The sequence below is a fragment of the Chanodichthys erythropterus genome, chromosome 20, assembly GCF_024489055.1.
Source record: "Chanodichthys erythropterus isolate Z2021 chromosome 20, ASM2448905v1, whole genome shotgun sequence".
Lineage (NCBI taxonomy): Eukaryota > Metazoa > Chordata > Actinopteri > Cypriniformes > Xenocyprididae > Chanodichthys > Chanodichthys erythropterus.
The window spans coordinates 39,064,847-39,084,305 of NC_090240.1; the positions used below are offsets into that span (position 1 = coordinate 39,064,847).

The window sequence follows — 19,459 nt, forward strand, 5'->3', positions numbered from 1 at the left end:
GTGTGAGAGTGTGTGTGAGAGAGTGTGTGTGTGAGAGTGTGTGTGAGAGTGTGTGTGAGAGTGTGTGTGTGAGAGTGTGTGTGAGAGAGTGTGTGTGTGAGAGTGTGTGTGAGAGTGTGTGTGAGAGTGTGTGTGTGAGAGTGTGTGTGAGAGAGTGTGTGTGTGAGAGTGTGTGTGAGAGTGTGTTTTACCTCTGCGTGTTTCCTCTGCAGCTCTCGACACGTCTCGTCACACGCGAGCAGCTCATTCTCCCGCCGCACTCGAGAACAGGGGAAATCCTGAAGAGTTTCAATTACAGTGCATGAATGAAGTTAAGGCAGATTTGCGAAGGGTTATTAAAGTCATGTGACAACATCATCATCTGACCATATGATTTCTGACGCTGCAGCAGATGTGTGAGTGTGTGATCTGTCATGTTAGTACCTTCTTAATCCTCTTGCAGGGACACTTGAGCTTCACCCGCTGACTGCAGCTCTGATCGCACTCGCCCGCGTGACACGCCAGCCTGCAGCGATGCCCACACCGCAACTACACACACACACACACACACATGAGTGTCTTCATCCTAACGACACAAACACACACTCAATCATACACATATGTATTCCAGCACCTGTTTGGGACACTGGTTCTGACAGGAAGTCAGCAGCTGTTTGGTCTGTTCATCAGCAGATGTGAACTTCCTACAAAACATTCACACACTCATTACTGCACATATTCAATTAGAAATATCATCAAGGGTCCAGCAGACACCTGCGGAGCGTCATGTGACGCAGCACTCACACACACTCGTTGTACAGTTTGGACATCTTGCAGTGGCAGCGCTGGCGGATCATCAGCGTACAGGGCGGGCAGTTGCCATGGTGACAGGGCAGGGCACACGGGTGGGGGCAGCCTAAGGGGCGGGGCTTAGAACATCCCTCCTCACACTGGACACACTCCTGACCAGCCTACACACACACACACACACACACTCAATGAAACCAAATCATCTCGACAACAGAGCCTGTGGTACAGGGACAGAGGGTCATGTGACCTACCTTAGTTTTATCTGAATCTGGCACAGCGGTCACATGATGGCACTCCAAACTGCACGTATGGTTACCGCAAGCTAAAGTTCGTCCACATGGCCGGCCACAGGAGAACGGCCCGCGAGCGTGACATGGAACCGGACTCACCTTCAACACACACACACACACACACACACACACACACACACACACACACACACACACACACACCTGTAACTGTGATATACCGTATTGTTCCAAATAAAAGACAATGTTTTTTGTTTTTTTTAGAAATACATCTGAAAAAACAGGTTTGCCTTATATTCACGGTCTAGAGCAGGGATGGACAACTCCGGTCCTGGAGGGCCAGTGTCCTGCAGAGTTTATCTCCATCCCTCATGATAACTCACTTGCCTATAACTTTCTACTAATCCTAAAGACCTTGATTAGCTGGTTCAGGTGTGTTTGATTAGGGTTGGAGCTAAACTCTGCTGGATACTGGCCCTCCAGGACCAGAGTTGTCCATCCCTGGTCTAGACTTTTACATGTTAATAATACACCTGTAACAATAGGTGGCGCCAAAAACGTGTAAAACGAGTGTGCCAAGAAACGAGTGTGTCAGAGTGTAACGTGAGCGGATCGCGAGCGAAACACAGTCTTCTTTACACTGCGATGCGTCAGGTTTTGTTCCGTCCTCTGTGCGGCGTCGACTCCAGGAGCATTTCTGAAGCGAAGCGGCTGGATTGGCGAGACCACAAGATTTGCCAGTCTGATGTTACTTTCCTTGATTTTTCGTGTTTTTAATGGCTAAATGGTTATATTTTGTTCGGTTTAATTGTGTTTATTGCTATGTCATACTTTATTTTGCTGTAGCCTACAGACGAAGTTAATGCACTAAAAAGTCCAGTTATGGTCAACAAGGATAAAAGATTTTCAAGTTTTTCAACTTCGAATGTCTTGTATCAGCGGGAGTCTACACAGGGTGATTATTCTGACTTTATTCTGTATTTGAGCTGCGCGGACTGGACGCGGCGTCTATCATAAGCAAAGCGGCGCGTCAAGCTGCTTCTGGGACGCTTCTGAAACGTGCCACGGCACGGCTGGCTTAAACACAAGCTTTCGACGATTGACTCGCGTCGGCCGTGTCAGAGCCATAACGCGCATGCAGTGTAATTAAGGGGTTAAAAACGCTAAGTGTCAAAGAAAAGGTTACCGTCTAAGAGCCGTGTGACTGTCGTGTGTGCGTGCCTCGCTGACGGGACCAGAATTCCCCAAATGTTATTTTAAAATGGTTCCAAGATTTCAAAACTACAATAAGATTTCACTTCTACCGATAATAAATCAAAGAAAGTTGTTGTGCTCACAGTTGTAAAATTCTTGTTTCCTTCAGGTGCGGAGAACCAAAAGAGATAAACTTGAGCAAAACAGAAAAAAGAAAAAAGTGGCTGGCCGCACACTGAATCCAAAAAAAGACTGAAATCTAGAAAATACAAAATTTATTCTAAAATTTCTAACTTCTACTGGTAATGAAATTTTGGTAGGCTACATGTTTTCACTATGAGATGGATAGCCTAACTGTTATATAATTCAAATGGGCTACAGGTTATTTTTATGGTATGGTAAAGTGATTATTTCTAAACGTGATCGTTGGTACATTTTACCAGTACCTACCATACTTTCAACACAAAAAATAAAAAATGAAAATTATTTTCAAATAAAAATTTTCTTTCTAAAATACAAGATTTGGTCTTCAAAAAGCCTTTTTCTAAAAAGGGGGGTCGTTTTATAATCAGGGTTACCTAACCCTAACAATACGCTAATGTGATTTTCAGTAGCAAACACAAGCCATCCACCTCCAGCCTGACTTCAGCAGCAGAATCATTTGACCTTCAGCTTTATCTAAAGAACGGGAGACCTCAGTTTATCAGCTGCAGTGAGAAATGAACCAGACGCGCTGTGTGTGTGTGTGTGTGTGTGTGTGTGTGTGTTTACCTCATGTTCTCCCAGACAGGCTCTGTAGAGAAACACAAAACACAAGATGTTTTCATTTACACTTCACAGCAGCAGGACACACAATGACATCATCTGTTGCAGTTGGACTCACTTTAAAGACACACTCACACACACATATAATTACTTTAAATCACCATTTAAAAGAATGTTTGAACTACACACAAAAACACACTTTTTGGCTACAGCAGACCGGAGTGTGTTAGCCATATGTGCTCAAATCCCTACAACACACAATGCCAAACACATGCTTTCCCAGTGTTCCTACAAACACAGTGACGCCTGCAGTGAGCATGTGTGTGTTCCTTACGTCGGTATGGGTACCAGGCAGGACGGACACGGCAGAGCCGTACGCACAAACGCAGGAGTGGAGGGTTGCTCCCACGGACCTGCCAGCAGAGCCTGAAACACAAAGATCGAGAACACAAGAGATTCAGCCGTGAGATTTGACCATCCTACACTGAAACTGAGGTTTCACAACAGAGACTGACATTCAAGTTTTCAAAATCCTTGAACTCTTTCCCCACCAGTCTCTTTTTTTAAAGTTATTTGCATCAGTAATGCTTCTATTGCGTGTTTCTGCTTCTTCATCGCCTGTGTTTTTATCTGGAGATGCATAATAGTGCCCCCTACCGTACAACAGTGAAAACATGCCAGAAATTTCCCTCAATGGCGGAGAAAGAGCTAATAAACATGTTTTGAAAAACAAACTAATCAAACTAGTAGATGTAGGTGTTTCCTGACACTTTTCTGTTTCACTTTCATTGAGTCCAATTAGAATGAATGCAAATTAACAAATGCTACTATTGGTATATTATTAGGTAACAATAGAGAAACAGGTATCTTGTTCAACCAATTTTGGTATCAAAGCACTTTTGTCAATGTCGTGTGTGATAGAGAGTGGATATTAGGTGAAGCTCGTACCCGGTCAGCGGCTTTAACCAGCACCTGGTCATGACACGGGGCCGGGCAGAGGTGGGCACAGCCGGGTAACGGCCGCTGGCAGGGCTGCTTACAGGGAGGACATGAGCCGGAGTGACACCGGTGCTTCTCCAGAGACGAGTGATGACATGACGAAGGCTTCCTTCAGAGAGAAGAAAATAATGAGATGCAAATAGTAAATTCTTCATATGGCATTATCCAACAAAACATAAGTCAGTAGGACACATGCGAGTACCTGCACAGCTCCTTACAGCGCGGCGGTTTAGTGCTTCTCTCTCTTCCACAGGGCACAGAGATCACGGTAGAGCCGCAATCACACCGAACTTCAACCATCTCAGGACAAGGATAACAGCTGCCTGACACACACACACACACACACACAATTCCACTTCATTTCTCAAATCTTTCCAGATCTTCTCATTGTTATTTGCAGTGATCAGACGGGATCTGTGTGTTCATGCAGTGGAGGCTCAACTTTTGTTTTGTAATGGACATGATGTGAACGTTTACTGACATCGGCTCAGGTCACGGCTGTGAGAAATCAGGCTTTACTAAGAAATTCTTGATGAATTCAGGCTGGCTTCGAATGACTATTCCTGCAGTCATACACACTCTCTGCCTGACATTTGGATAAACCCGCAAGCTGCGATAACAGCCGTTTGCCAGATAACATTGTTGTTTCAGACACACATTTGCATTTGGCACATAGAAGGTGAACGAGAGCGAGGCATCAGTGAACAATTCATCGGTGCGAGATAACCTCTATACTCCATTACCTTTCCCACAATCACACACTTCTGTTCTGAGAAAAGGTCAGTTCATTCACGTAGATGAACTGGACTCTAACTGGGCTGATAACCAGCAGACAGGAAGAGCTTCTGGACCAAAACAAGAGCCAATCAAACAATCGGTCAAGGTTTACGTCGCTCCCACACCAGAGTGACAGAAAACACTCCCATTTGGCCTGCGGATGTAGGAAACATTCCTGCTCGCCACGAACACAGGAAACTCTCCACAGACACAGGAAACTCTCCCACTCGCCACAGATACAGGAAACTCTCCACAGACACAGGAAACTCTCCCACTCGCCACAGATACAGGAAACTCTCCACAGATACAGGAAACACTCCCGCTCACCACAGATACAGGAAACGCTCCACAGACACAGGAAACGCTCCCGCTCACCACAGATACAGGAAACGCTACACAGATACAGGAAACACTCCACAGATACAGGAAACACTCCACAGATACAGGAAACACTCCCGCTCACCACAGATACAGGAAACGCTCCACAGATACAGGAAACGTTCCCGCTCACCACAGATACAGGAAACGCTCCACAGATACAGGAAACGCTCCCGCTCGCCACAGATACAGGAAACGCTCCACAGATACAGGAAATGCTCCACAGATACAGGAAATGTTCCACAGATACAGGAAACGCTCCACAGATACAGGAAACGCTCCCGCTCACCACAGATACAGGAAACGCTCACGCTCACCACAGATACAGGAAACGCTCCCGGTCACCACAGATACAGGAAACGCTCCACAGATACAGGAAACGCTCCACAGAGACAGGAAACGCTCCACAGAGACAGGAAACGCTCCACAGATACAGGAAACGCTCCACAGATACAGGAAATGCTCCCCAGATACAGGAAACGCTAAACAGACACAGGAAATGCTCCCCAGATACAGGAAACAGTCCACAGACACAGGAAACTCTCTCGCTCACCACAGATACAGGAAACGCTCCACAGATACAGGAAATGCTCCACAGATACAGGAAACGCTCCACAGATACAGGAAACACTCCCACTCGCCACAGATACAGGAAACGCTCCCCAGATAAAGGAAACGCTCCACAGATACAGGAAACACTCCCACTCGCCACAGATACAGGAAACGCTCCACAGATACAGGAAACGCTCCCCAGATAAAGGAAACGCTCCACAGATACAGGAAACTCACCCTCTCACCACAGATACAGGAAATGCTCCACAGATACAGGAAACGCTCCACAGATACAGGAAACGCTCCCACTCGCCACAGATACAGGAAACGCTCCACAGATACAGGAAACGCTCCACAGATACAGGAAACTCTCCCACTCGCCACAGATACAGGAAACGCTCCACAGATACAGGAAACGCTCCACAGATACAGGAAACGCTCCACAGAAAAAGGAAATGCTCCCCAGATACAGGAAACGCTCCACAGACACAGGAAACTCTCCCGCTCACCACAGATACAGGAAACGCTCCACAGATACAGGAAACGCTCCACAGATACAGGAAACGCTCCCGCTCACCACAGATACAGGAAATGTTCCACAGATACAGGAAACGCTCCCGCTCACCACAGATACAGGAAACGCTCCACAGATACAGGAAACGCTCCCACTCACCACAGATACAGGAAACGCTCCACAGATACAGGAAACGCTCCCGCTCACCACAGATACAGGAAACGCTCCACAGATACAGGAAACGCTCCACAGATACAGGAAACGCTCCACAGATACAGGAAACGCTCCACAGACACAGGAAATGCTCCCCAGATACAGGAAACGCTCCACAGACACAGGAAACTCTCCCGCTCACCACAGATACAGGAAACGCTCCACAGATACAGGAAACGCTCCACAGATACAGGAAACGCTCCACAGATACAGGAAACGCTCCACAGATACAGGAAACGCTCCCGCTCACCAGATACAGGAAATGTTCCACAGATACAGGAAACGCTCCCGCTCACCACAGATACAGGAAACGCTCCACAGATACAGGAAACGCTCCCACTCACCACAGATACAGGAAACACTCCCACTCGCCACAGATACAGGAAACGCTCCCCAGATAAAGGAAACGCTCCACAGATACAGGAAACACTCCCACTCGCCACAGATACAGGAAACGCTCCACAGATACAGGAAACGCTCCCCAGATAAAGGAAACGCTCCACAGATACAGGAAACTCTCCCACTCGCCACAGATACAGGAAACGCTCCACAGATACAGGAAACGCTCCACAGATACAGGAAACGCTCCACAGAAAAAGGAAATGCTCCCCAGATACAGGAAACGCTCCACAGACACAGGAAACTCTCCCGCTCACCACAGATACAGGAAACGCTCCACAGATACAGGAAACGCTCCACAGATACAGGAAACGCTCCACAGATACAGGAAACGCTCCCGCTCACCACAGATACAGGAAATGTTCCACAGATACAGGAAACGCTCCCGCTCACCACAGATACAGGAAACGCTCCACAGATACAGGAAACGCTCCCACTCACCACAGATACAGGAAACGCTCCACAGATACAGGAAACGCTCCCGCTCACCACAGATACAGGAAACGCTCCACAGATACAGGAAACGCTCCACAGATACAGGAAACGCTCCACAGACACAGGAAATGCTCCCCAGATACAGGAAACGCTCCACAGACACAGGAAACTCTCCCGCTCACCACAGATACAGGAAACGCTCCACAGATACAGGAAACGCTCCACAGATACAGGAAACGCTCCACAGATACAGGAAACGCTCCACAGATACAGGAAACGCTCCCGCTCACCAGATACAGGAAATGTTCCACAGATACAGGAAACGCTCCCGCTCACCACAGATACAGGAAACGCTCCACAGATACAGGAAACGCTCCCACTCACCACAGATACAGGAAACGCTCCCGCTCACCACAGATACAGGAAACGCTCCACAGATACAGGAAACGCTCCACAGATACAGGAAACACTCCACAGATACAGGAAACGCTGCACAGATACAGGAAACGCTCCCGCTCACCACAGATACAGGAAACGCTCCACAGATACAGGAAACGCTCCACAGATACAGGAAACGCTCCCGCTCACCACAGATACAGGAAACGCTCCACAGATACAGGAAACGCTCCCGCTCACCACAGATACAGGAAACGCTCCACAGATACAGGAAACGCTCCACAGATACAAGAAACGCTCCACAGATACAGGAAACGCTCCCGCTCACCACAGATACAGGAAACGCTCCCGCTCACCACAGATACAGGAAACGCTCCCGCTCACCACAGATACAGGAAACGCTCCCGCTCACCACAGATACAGGAAACGCTCCCGCTCACCACAGATACAGGAAACGCTCCACAGATACAGGAAACGCTCCCGCTCACCACAGATACAGGAAACGCTCCCCAGATACAGGAAACGCTCCCGCTCACCACAGATACAGGAAACGCTCCCGCTCACCACAGATACAGGAAACGCTCCCGCTCACCACAGATACAGGAAACGCTCCACAGATACAGGAAACGCTCCCGCTCACCACAGATACAGGAAATGCTCCCCAGATACAGGAAACGCTCCACAGATACAGGAAACGCTCCCGCTCACCACAGATACAGGAAACGCTCCCGCTCACCACAGATACAGGAAACGCTCCCCAGATACAGGAAACGCTCCCCAGATACAGGAAACGCTCCACAGATACAGGAAACGCTCCCCAGATACAGGAAACGCTCCACAGATACAGGAAACGCTCCACAGATACAGGAAATGCTCCCGCTCACCACAGATACAGGAAACGCTCCACAGATACAGGAAGCGCTCCCGCTCACCACAGATACAGGAAACGCTCCCCAGATACAGGAAACGCTCCACAGATACAGGAAACGCTCCACAGATACAGGAAACGCTCCCGCTCACCACAGATACAGGAAACTCTCCACAGATACAGGAAACGCTCCACAGATACAGGAAACGCTCCACAGATACAGGAAACGCTCCACAGATACAGGAAACGCTCCACAGATACAGGAAACGCTCCACAGATACAGGAAACGCTCCCGCTCACCACAGATACAGGAAACTCTCCACAGATACAGGAAACGCTCCACAGATACAGGAAACGCTCCACAGATACAGGAAACGCTCCCGCTCACCACAGATACAGGAAACTCTCCACAGATACAGGAAACACTCCACAGATACAGGAAACGCTCCACAGATACAGGAAACTCTCCACAGATACAGGAAACGCTCCACAGATACAGGAAACGCTCCACAGATACAGGAAACGCTCCCGCTCACCACAGATACAGGAAATGCTCCCCAGATACAGGAAACGCTCCACAGATACAGGAAACGCTCCCGCTCACCACAGATACAGGAAACGCTCCCGCTCACCACAGATACAGGAAACGCTCCACAGATACAGGAAACGCTCCCGCTCACCACAGATACAGGAAATGCTCCCCAGATACAGGAAACGCTCCACAGATACAGGAAACGCTCCCGCTCACCACAGATACAGGAAACGCTCCACAGATACAGGAAACGCTCCCCAGATACAGGAAACGCTCCCCAGATACAGGAAACGCTCCACAGATACAGGAAACGCTCCCCAGATACAGGAAACGCTCCACAGATACAGGAAATGCTCCCGCTCACCACATATACAGGAAACTCTCCACAGATACAGGAAACGCTCCACAGATACAGGAAACGCTCCCGCTCACCACAGATACAGGAAACGCTCCCGCTCACCACAGATACAGGAAACGCTCCACAGATACAGGAAACGCTCCCACTCACCACAGATACAGGAAACGCTCCCGCTCACCACAGATACAGGAAACGCTCCACAGATACAGGAAACGCTCCACAGATACAGGAAACGCTCCCGCTCACCACAGATACAGGAAACGCTCCCGCTCACCACAGATACAGGAAACGCTCCACAGATACAGGAAACGCTCCCGCTCACCACAGATACAGGAAACGCTCCACAGATACAGGAAATGCTCCCCAGATACAGGAAACGCTCCCGCTCACCACAGATACAGGAAACACTCCACAGATACAGGAAACGCTCCCGCTCACCACAGATACAGGAAACGCTCCACAGATACAGGAAACGCTCCCGCTCACCACAGATACAGGAAACGCTCCACAGATACATGAAATGCTCCCCAGATACAGGAAACGCTCCACAGATACAGGAAACGCTCCTGCTCACCACAGATACAGGAAACGCTCCCGCTCACCACAGATACAGGAAACGCTCCACAGATACAGGAAACGCTCCCCAGATACAGGAAACGCTCCACAGATACAGGAAACGCTCCCCAGATACAGGAAACGCTCCACAGATACAGGAAATGCTCCCGCTCACCACAGATACAGATACAGGAAACGCTCCACAGATACAGGAAACACTCCCGCTCACCACAGATACAGGAAACGCTCCCGCTCACCACAGATACAGGAAACGCTCCACAGATACAGGAAACGCTCCCGCTCACCACAGATACAGGAAACGCTCCACAGATACAGGAAACGCTCCCGCTCACCACAGATACAGGAAACGCTCCACAGATACAGGAAACGCTCCCGCTCACCACAGATACAGGAAACGCTCCCGCTCACCACAGATACAGGAAACGCTCCCGCTCACCACAGATACAGGAAACGCTCCCGCTCACCACAGATACAGGAAACGCTCCACAGATACAGGAAACGCTCCCGCTCACCACAGATACAGGAAACGCTCCACAGATACTCCCGCTCACCACAGATACAGGAAACGCTCCACAGATACAGGAAACGCTCACCACAGATACAGGAAACGCTCCCGCTCACCACAGATACAGGAAACGCTCCCGCTCACCACAGATACAGGAAACGCTCCAGCTCACCACAGATAAAGTAAACGCTCCCAGGAAACGCTCCCGCTCACCACAGATACAGGAAACGCTCACCACAGATACAGGAAACGCTCCCGCTCACCACAGATACAGGAAACCACAGATACAGGAAACGCTCCCGCTCACCACAGATACAGGAAACGCTCCCGCTCACCACAGATACAGGAAACGCTCCCGCTCACCACAGATACAGGAAACGCTCCCGCTCACCACAGATACAGGAAACGCTCCCGCTCACCACAGATACAGGAAACGCTCCCGCTCACCACAGATACAGGAAACGCTCCCGCTCACCACAGATACAGGAAACGCTCCCGCTCACCACAGATACAGGAAACGCTCCCGCTCACCGCAGATACAGGAAACGTTTCACAGATACAGGAAACGCTCCCGCTCACCACAGATACAGGAAACGCTCCCGCTCACCACAGATACAGGAAACGCTCCCGCGCTCCACAGATACAGGAAACGCTCCCGCGCTCCACAGATACAGGAAACGCTCCACAGATACAGGAAACACTCCCGCTCACCACAGATACAGGAAACGCTCCACAGATACAGGAAACGCTCCCGCTCACCACAGATACAGGAAACGCTCCCGCTCACCACAGATACAGGAAACGCTCCCGCTCACCACAGATACAGGAAACGCTCCCGCTCACCACAGATACAGGAAACGCTCCCGCTCTCCACAGATACAGGAAACGCTCCACAGATACAGGAAACACTCCTGCTCACCACAGATACAGGAAACGCTCCACAGATACAGGAAACACTCCCGCTCACCACAGACACAGGAAACGCTCCACAGACACAGGAAACGCTCCACAGATACAGGAAACGCTCCACAGATACAGGAAACGCTCCACAGATACAGGAAACACTCCACAGATACAAGAAACGCTCCACAGATACAGGAAACACTCCCGCTCACCACAGATACAGGAAACGCTCCACAGATACAGGAAACACTCCTGCTCACCACAGATACAGGAAACGCTCCACAGATACAGGAAACACTCCCGCTCACCACAGACACAGGAAACACTCCACAGATACAGGAAACGCTCCACAGATACAGGAAACGCTCCCGCTCACCACAGATACAGGAAACGCTCCCGCTCACCACAGATACAGGAAACGCTCCCGCTCACCACAGATACAGGAAACGCTCCCGCTCACCACAGATACAGGAAACACTCCACAGATACAGGAAACGCTCCCGCTCACCACAGATACAGGAAACACTCCACAGATACAGGAAACGCTCCCGCTCACCACAGATACAGGAAACGCTCCACAGATACAGGAAACGCTCCACAGATACAGGAAACGCTCCACAGATACAGGAAACGCTCCACAGATACAGGAAACACTCCACAGATACAGGAAACGCTCCACAGATACAGGAAACACTCCCGCTCACCACAGATACAGGAAACGCTCCACAGATACAGGAAACGCTCCACAGATACAGGAAACACTCCTGCTCACCACAGATACAGGAAACGCTCCACAGATACAGGAAACACTCCCGCTCACTACAGACACAGGAAACGCTCCCGCTCACCACAGATACAGGAAACGCTCCCGCTCACCACAGATACAGGAAACGCTCCCGCTCACCACAGATACAGGAAACGCTCCACAGATACAGGAAACACTCCACAGATACAGGAAACGCTCCACAGATACAGGAAACACTCCCGCTCACCACAGATACAGGAAACGCTCCACAGATACAGGAAACGCTCCACAGATACAGGAAACACTCCTGCTCACCACAGATACAGGAAACGCTCCACAGATACAGGAAACACTCCCGCTCACCACAGACACAGGAAACACTCCACAGATACAGGAAACGCTCCACAGATACAGGAAACGCTCCCGCTCACCACAGATACAGGAAACGCTCCCGCTCACCACAGATACAGGAAACGCTCCCGCTCACCACAGATACAGGAAACGCTCCCGCTCACCACAGACACAGGAAACGCTTCACAGAAACAGGAAATGCTCCACAGATACAGGGAACACTCCCGCTCACCACAGACACAGGAAACACTCCTGGTCACCACAGACACAGGAAACACTCACGGTCACCACAGACACAGGAAACGCTCCTGCTTACCACGGACACAGGAAATGCTCCCGCTCGCCACAGATACAGGAAACGCTCCCGCTCACCACAGATACAGGAAACGCTCCCGCTCACCACAGATACAGGAAACGCTCCCGCTCTCCACAGATACAGGAAACGCTCCCGCTCTCCACAGATACAGGAAACGCTCCACAGATACAGGAAACGCTCCACAGATACAGGAAACGCTCACGCTCACCACAGATACAGGAAACGCTCCACAGATACAGGAAATGCTCCCGCTCACCACAGATACAGGAAACGTTTCACAGATACAGGAAACGCTCCCGCTCACCACAGATACAGGAAACGCTCCCGCTCACCACAGATACAGGAAAAGCTCCCGCTCACCACAGATACAGGAAACGCTCCCGCTCACCACAGATACAGGAAACGCTCCCGCTCACCACAGATACAGGAAACGCTCCCGCTCTCCACAGATACAGGAAACGCTCCCGCTCTCCACAGATACAGGAAACGCTCCCGCTCTCCACAGATACAGGAAACGCTCCCGCTCTCCACAGATACAGGAAACGCTCCACAGATACAGGAAACGCTCACGCTCACCACAGATACAGGAAACGCTCCACAGATACAGGAAATGCTCCCGCTCACCACAGATACAGGAAACGTTTCACAGATACAGGAAATGCTCCCGCTCACCACAGATACAGGAAACGCTTCACAGATACAGGAAACGCACCACAGATACAGGAAACGCTCCCGCTCACCACAGATACAGGAAACGCTTCACAGAAACAGGAAATGCTCCACAGATACAGGGAACACTCCCACTCACCACAGACACAGGAAACACTCCTGGTCACCACAGACACAGGAAACACTCACGGTCACCACAGACACAGGAAACGCTCCTGCTTACCACGGACACAGGAAATGCTCCCGCTCGCCACAGATACAGGTAACGATCTCCCTTACGACATACACAGGAAACACTCCCTCTAATGGCGGACACAAAAAACGCTCCAGGTTGCAGGTTCAGTTCTCAATACCAGCAGGAAATGACTGAGGTACCCTTGAGCAAGGCACCTAACCCCCAATTGCTCCACAGGCGCAACAGCAAAAATGGCTGCCCACTGCTGTGTGTTCACTACTCCTAATGTGTGTGCACTAATTTGGATGGGTTAAATGCAGAGGACAAATTCTGAGAAATTAACACACCATGTTAGCCTCTTGACAGAGCCAGCAATGTAAGGAACAGGGTCGGCAGTGTCAATGATGCCGTCTGATGCCAAGTGTGTGTAAACGGTCTGTGTGGTCATGATAAACGCGTACACTCTCACCTTGGTGGCACACGGATGGGCATTTGTGGTTCCTGCAGCCCAGCATTCGACCGCAGCTCATGTCACACGGCGGGCAGTTACCTGGACAACACTGAAAACAAACACACACTATCAGTGGCACAGAGACACAGATGCGTGTGATACAAGTGGCCATGGAGTGCGAATGAGACGCACTCATGTGTGTCAAAAAGATCTCAGTGGAATGTGTGTGTGTGTGTGTGTGTGCTACACAAACCTTTCTCTTGCACTGGTGTCGGTTGCAGGTCCGTGTCTTGTTGCACTTGGACTCACAGAGATATTCTTTATGACAGGGCAAGAGTTTGCTGTACCGACCACAGCGACACGTCTTCTCAACCTCCTGCGCACACACACACACACCCACAGGGCTTTGATTCTGAGAAACTCTTGTTAAATTCCCATCAGTCTTTCTGTGTGAATGAAAAACCAGGGCTGGAATGCCAGAAAATTCCATTCCAGTATAAGAGCCTACCAATGTTACCGGGATCAATCCTGACAGAGGAAAGGAGAAGGATTATTACACAGAAACAAATGCAGAAGACAATGGCTGAGAACTGGAGTGATGCTGAGACAGACGTGCGATGAACCGCCACTTTCATTTACAAGACAATAAAACAAAAAGGAAAGAGCGGATCTTCCTAAAGTGTATATTAAATGTCGCATCGTGATGTCACTGCTCGGCTCTCGGGTCTTTCCACCTTCGCTCTCTCTGTTACTCTGTGGGAAAAAACACTTTGATCACAACCTTCAAGAAAGGGTTAAAGACACCTCGTTAAGATTGTTGACTTGATGTACCTTGTTTTTAGGTCACTCTGGATAAACTCATCTGCTAAATGACTAAATGCTCGTCTTTAAGGGACCGTTCAGGATTTGTTTGAATGAAAGCACCAAAAACACAGGGTGAATGAAAACACTCAGGCATAGCAATATATATCTAAATAATATGGCAGAATGATGTGTTTTCAGTGGTTTGTTTCCAAAATATGGCACGAATGTATTGTTACACCCCTAAAATCATGTAATGCCAGAACAGTGACTGGAACGACATCACTGTGTAAAAGAATCTAGTGAGTGATACAGCTCTGTGTGTGTGTGTGTGTGTGTGTGTGTGTGTGTGTGTGTGTGTGTGTGTGTGTGTGTGTGTGTGTGTGTGTGTGTGTGTGTGTGTTGTACCTGTCGGCAGGTCTCACAGGCTCCTCTGTGGCAGCGCATTGAGCAGGTGTGTAAACCACAGTCCAGTTTCTTCCCGCAGGTGTCTCCACAGGTGGGCACGTCGACCGTACATGGCAACACACTCTCTGAACACACACAGCACTTCATGAGTCCTCCTTAATACACACTGAACCCTGCATGCTTAATGAACATTTAATAACATCACTAACTTGTGTTAATGCGTTAACACATTCAGTTCCATTTGTAAGTAAAGAAACTAAATAACAAGGCCTTTGTGTAATTCTTCTGTTGTGGATGACACTCAGTGTTAATATTTCTCACACGGCATCAAAACAGAACAAAATGTGCAATAATTAATTATTTAAACAACTTTCCCCACAATGTACTGCAGTGCTGTGAAAAATTATGATATCTCATGCAAAGTGTTTTTTGTTTTGTCCCTAAAAACAGAAACAGGCACAGTATGAAGATATAATTTAACAAATGACACTTGTAATGTACATTTTGTCATGATATGTACAGCTTAAACAGAAATGTTGATGTATGAAGCATTATTATATTTGATGTATGTAATGTTATTATTAGCGAACAGCACCATATTTATCACTACATGACGAGTCTAAAACACAAGTATGATCACACCGCTGTGTTCTTCTGTACTTATTTTTTCCACAGCAGACAATTGAATTTTTGCAAAAAATTTTGTTGAAAAAGATTTCAAAATCATTTGTTAAAGGGTTAGTTCACCCAAAAACGAAAATTGTGTCATTTATTACTCTCCCTCATGTTGTTCCACACCCGTAAGACCTTTGTTCATCTTCAGAACACAAATTAAGATATTTTTGATGAAATCCGATGGCTCAGTGAGGCCTGCATAGCCAGCAATGACATTTCCTCTCTCAAGATCCATTAATGTACTAAAAACATATTTAAATCAGGTCATGTGAGTACAGTGGTTCAATATTAATATTATAAAGCCACGAGAATATTTTTGGTGCGCCAAAAAAACCAAAATAACGACTTATATAGTGATGGCCGATTTCAAAACACTGCTTCAGGAAGCTTCGGAGCGTTATGAATCTTTTGTGTCGAATCATGATTCGGATCACGTGTCAAACTGCTGAAATCACGTGACTTTGGCGCTCCGAACCGCTAATTCGACACACTGATTCATAAGGCTCCGAAGCTTCCTGAAGCAGTGTTTTGAAATCGGCAGTATTGTAAGAATTAAATGTAAGTATCTCCCAGCGGCAGCTTCTCCGTGTGTGTGAACTTACTTGTCTTGCCGCAAGAACAGGAGCGATTTCCTGCGCGAGGACATCCTCCACACGCACCGGCGTGACACACGCGCTCACACGTGTGATTCCCACAGGACAGCGGGCGGCCGCACACCTGCACACACGGGACAGCGGTCAGACACGCACCTGCACGCGTCACACACACTCCAGGGGAAGAGAGCTGAACACACCTGTTCACAGTGCCACTCCGGACTGGCACACGGCCGCTCCGCCCGCTGCCGACCGCACGCACACGCCTGCAGACTGACCCTCGGACACGCCGCGCACTCGCCTGCCGGAGACATCTTGTTATGTGTCTGAATAAAACCTGGAATGAGTGGGAGTGTAAGCGTGTGGTACCTGCGTGACAGGGGTTTGCACAGGTGTGCGTTCGGCACGGAAGTGTTCGTCCGCAGATCTGTGTGCAGCTCCAGGCTTTAGCGCTGCAGCGGCGCGGGACACGGGACGACTTCCCACACAGACACGAAACACTCACCATCTGTGGGCAGGGGGGGCACGGACCTGACACACACACACACACACACACACACACACACACACAGACATGAACACGCTACATATACCAACAATGCTTTAAGAACACAATTGTGAGCTAAATGTACAAAACATCAGTGTGTGTGTGTGTGTGTGTGTGTGTACCTGGATGGCACAGCAGCAGGCAGTGATGCCCACATGATGGTTTAAACTCACGACCACACACCTGTCCGCAGGAATGTGGGAGGAGCCAGGGGTCAGGTGCAGGCTCCGCCTCCTTCCCACAGTAGCAGTAATATCGTGTGGGCGTCTGTTGAGGACTGTACTCATACCTGCACTTCGGACTGACCGAGACACAGAGACAGAGCGTTTGCTGATGATACTTGATTGGTCAGAATGCTGCAAGGTGATTGGTCAGATACTCACCATGGCCACGGATGATCTTTTTTGCCAAAATCCTCGTCGGTCACTGAGGACACCAGGAAGATGGAGTCTTTGGCCCATTTCTGAATGCAGTTGATGTGGAAAATACAGTAACAGCCGACGCAACTCCACACCTGAGAGACGGTGAAAAAACCTGTGAGAGTGTGTGTGTGTGTGAGTGTGCGTGTGTGTGTGTGTGTGCGTGCGTGCGTGTGTGTGTGTGTGTGTGTGTGTGTGTGTGTGTGTGTGTGTGCGTGTGTGTGCGTGTGCGTCTCACGGCCTGTGTCCTCCTGACAGATGCGATGCAGATGAGACATGTGACTGCTCCAGACTGACACACTTCATGTAAATAATGGCGCGTCTGCTCCAGAAGACGGACGTCAGCGTCACCTGAACACACACACATACACTGAAGTGATACTCACTCTTCCTCATCTAATCATCATCATCATCATCATCATCATGGGTCACAGGTCAGCACCTGTGTGAGACGTGTACGGAGACAGAGCCGACTGCAGGATCTTCCCCTTCTTTCCTCCATCTTCACTGACGTCATCCTCATCCTCAGAGGAAGAGCTGTACGGCTCCGTGGCCAATCGCTGAGCGGCTGCTCGGTCGGACTTCCTGATCTCATCGAACCTGGACTGAGACGAGACTGGACAGAGAGAGACGGGTCAGAGAAACTGATGTGTGAACCTCGAGTCCTGCTCCTCAGGAGGTGATGCTACCTTTCACCTCGCTCGTCCCTCTGACCTCCGACCTCACCGCTCCAGGAGGAGGGTGACCTGTGACCTGACCTCTGCCCTGACCCCGACCTCGACCCTGCTGCCTCCAGACTGGATCCATGACGACTCCTACAACAGAGAACAGAAACTGGTACTGGTCCAGATCATCAAAGACGTGCACGAGCACACGATAAACCACCAATGAAACATGGGGTTAAAATCACTGAAGTGAAATTACTGATGAAATCACTGAAATAACTCTAATGACATGGTAAAATCACGGTAAACAAGGTGAAAGCACTGTTTGATGTCAGCTTTCAATAAAAAGCGACTGTTCTTTCTCCGAATCATTTAATAAATCATTGTATAATTATGTGAAAATATGCGCGAAATGTATAGAAAAATAATTTGATTGAAGTAAAGAGTCTCACCGACACGAGTCACTCTGAGAGCGGCTCAGGAATCGGCACGGATGCGGAAGACGTCAGCGCAGCAGAGCATGACGGGAGATGTAGTCCATAACTGTTCACGGTGAGGCGGGAAACGCTCATAAAAACGACAACTCCCATCAGTCTTTCAAAGACACGTCGGCCTTTCACATTAACAGTCCATAAATAAAAAACAAAATAAAAGTGACAAAACACAAACGTCATATAAAAGGGTCTGGTCAGAAATTCTTTATTGAGGAAGTATTTTTATTTTTATTTTACAGCCCATTTGGTTCTCTGATTAAACTTTTAGCTGATATCGCTAGAGCAGCATCATTATTAGTGTTTCTCTCTCTAATACAAATGTTTTGAGTGAAACTACCCAGATGAAAAAAAGTACATTGCTATAATGTACTTAAATTATAGTTTTTTTTTATAAATTAATGTATTACATTTGAACCCATAGTGTACTACAAGGGGTAGAGAAATACATTTTTAAACACAGAGATAGTATATTAAAAGCACATTTTAGTTCATATTTCATGGTGTCTCAAAATAGCACAGTTGAGTACACCTAGATGTTCTTAAGATGATCTTAAGTAGTATTAAAGAAGAATTTTTAGTATATTACGTACAAAATTAGTGCATGAAAATAGTGCACTTTAAGTAGCCTATATTACAGAAGTGTACTTTTTTTCACCTGGGTAGACTATGCTAACAAAAATAATTTATTTCATTCATGAAGGACATGACAGAATACATGACATATTTGTAACATGATATGATCAGTACTA

The 19,459-nt window shown here is 48.5% G+C and overlaps 1 protein-coding gene across 1 annotated transcript in view; it reads right to left on the reverse strand.

Moving 5' to 3' along the window:
* nfxl1 (nuclear transcription factor, X-box binding-like 1) overlaps positions 1 to 18,730 on the reverse strand; it is a 20,842-nt gene extending 2,112 nt beyond the window's left edge. Inside the window, exons 1-21 of the mRNA XM_067370935.1 lie at positions 18,669 to 18,730; positions 18,241 to 18,366; positions 17,994 to 18,167; positions 17,790 to 17,902; positions 17,516 to 17,646; positions 17,255 to 17,433; positions 16,955 to 17,116; positions 16,786 to 16,886; positions 16,595 to 16,709; positions 15,318 to 15,442; positions 14,362 to 14,484; positions 14,127 to 14,217; positions 4,198 to 4,318; positions 3,945 to 4,104; positions 3,331 to 3,422; positions 3,003 to 3,024; positions 1,041 to 1,178; positions 784 to 950; positions 614 to 683; positions 424 to 528; positions 192 to 278 (exon numbers count right to left, since the gene is read on the reverse strand). Of these exons, the coding sequence (XP_067227036.1) occupies positions 192 to 278; positions 424 to 528; positions 614 to 683; positions 784 to 950; positions 1,041 to 1,178; positions 3,003 to 3,024; positions 3,331 to 3,422; positions 3,945 to 4,104; positions 4,198 to 4,318; positions 14,127 to 14,217; positions 14,362 to 14,484; positions 15,318 to 15,442; positions 16,595 to 16,709; positions 16,786 to 16,886; positions 16,955 to 17,116; positions 17,255 to 17,433; positions 17,516 to 17,646; positions 17,790 to 17,902; positions 17,994 to 18,167; positions 18,241 to 18,358 (2,394 nt within the window). The 5' untranslated portion in view covers positions 18,359 to 18,366; positions 18,669 to 18,730. The remainder of the gene's footprint in view (positions 1 to 191; positions 279 to 423; positions 529 to 613; positions 684 to 783; positions 951 to 1,040; positions 1,179 to 3,002; positions 3,025 to 3,330; positions 3,423 to 3,944; positions 4,105 to 4,197; positions 4,319 to 14,126; positions 14,218 to 14,361; positions 14,485 to 15,317; positions 15,443 to 16,594; positions 16,710 to 16,785; positions 16,887 to 16,954; positions 17,117 to 17,254; positions 17,434 to 17,515; positions 17,647 to 17,789; positions 17,903 to 17,993; positions 18,168 to 18,240; positions 18,367 to 18,668) is intronic.
* Between the last annotated feature and the right edge of the window lie 729 nt (positions 18,731 to 19,459).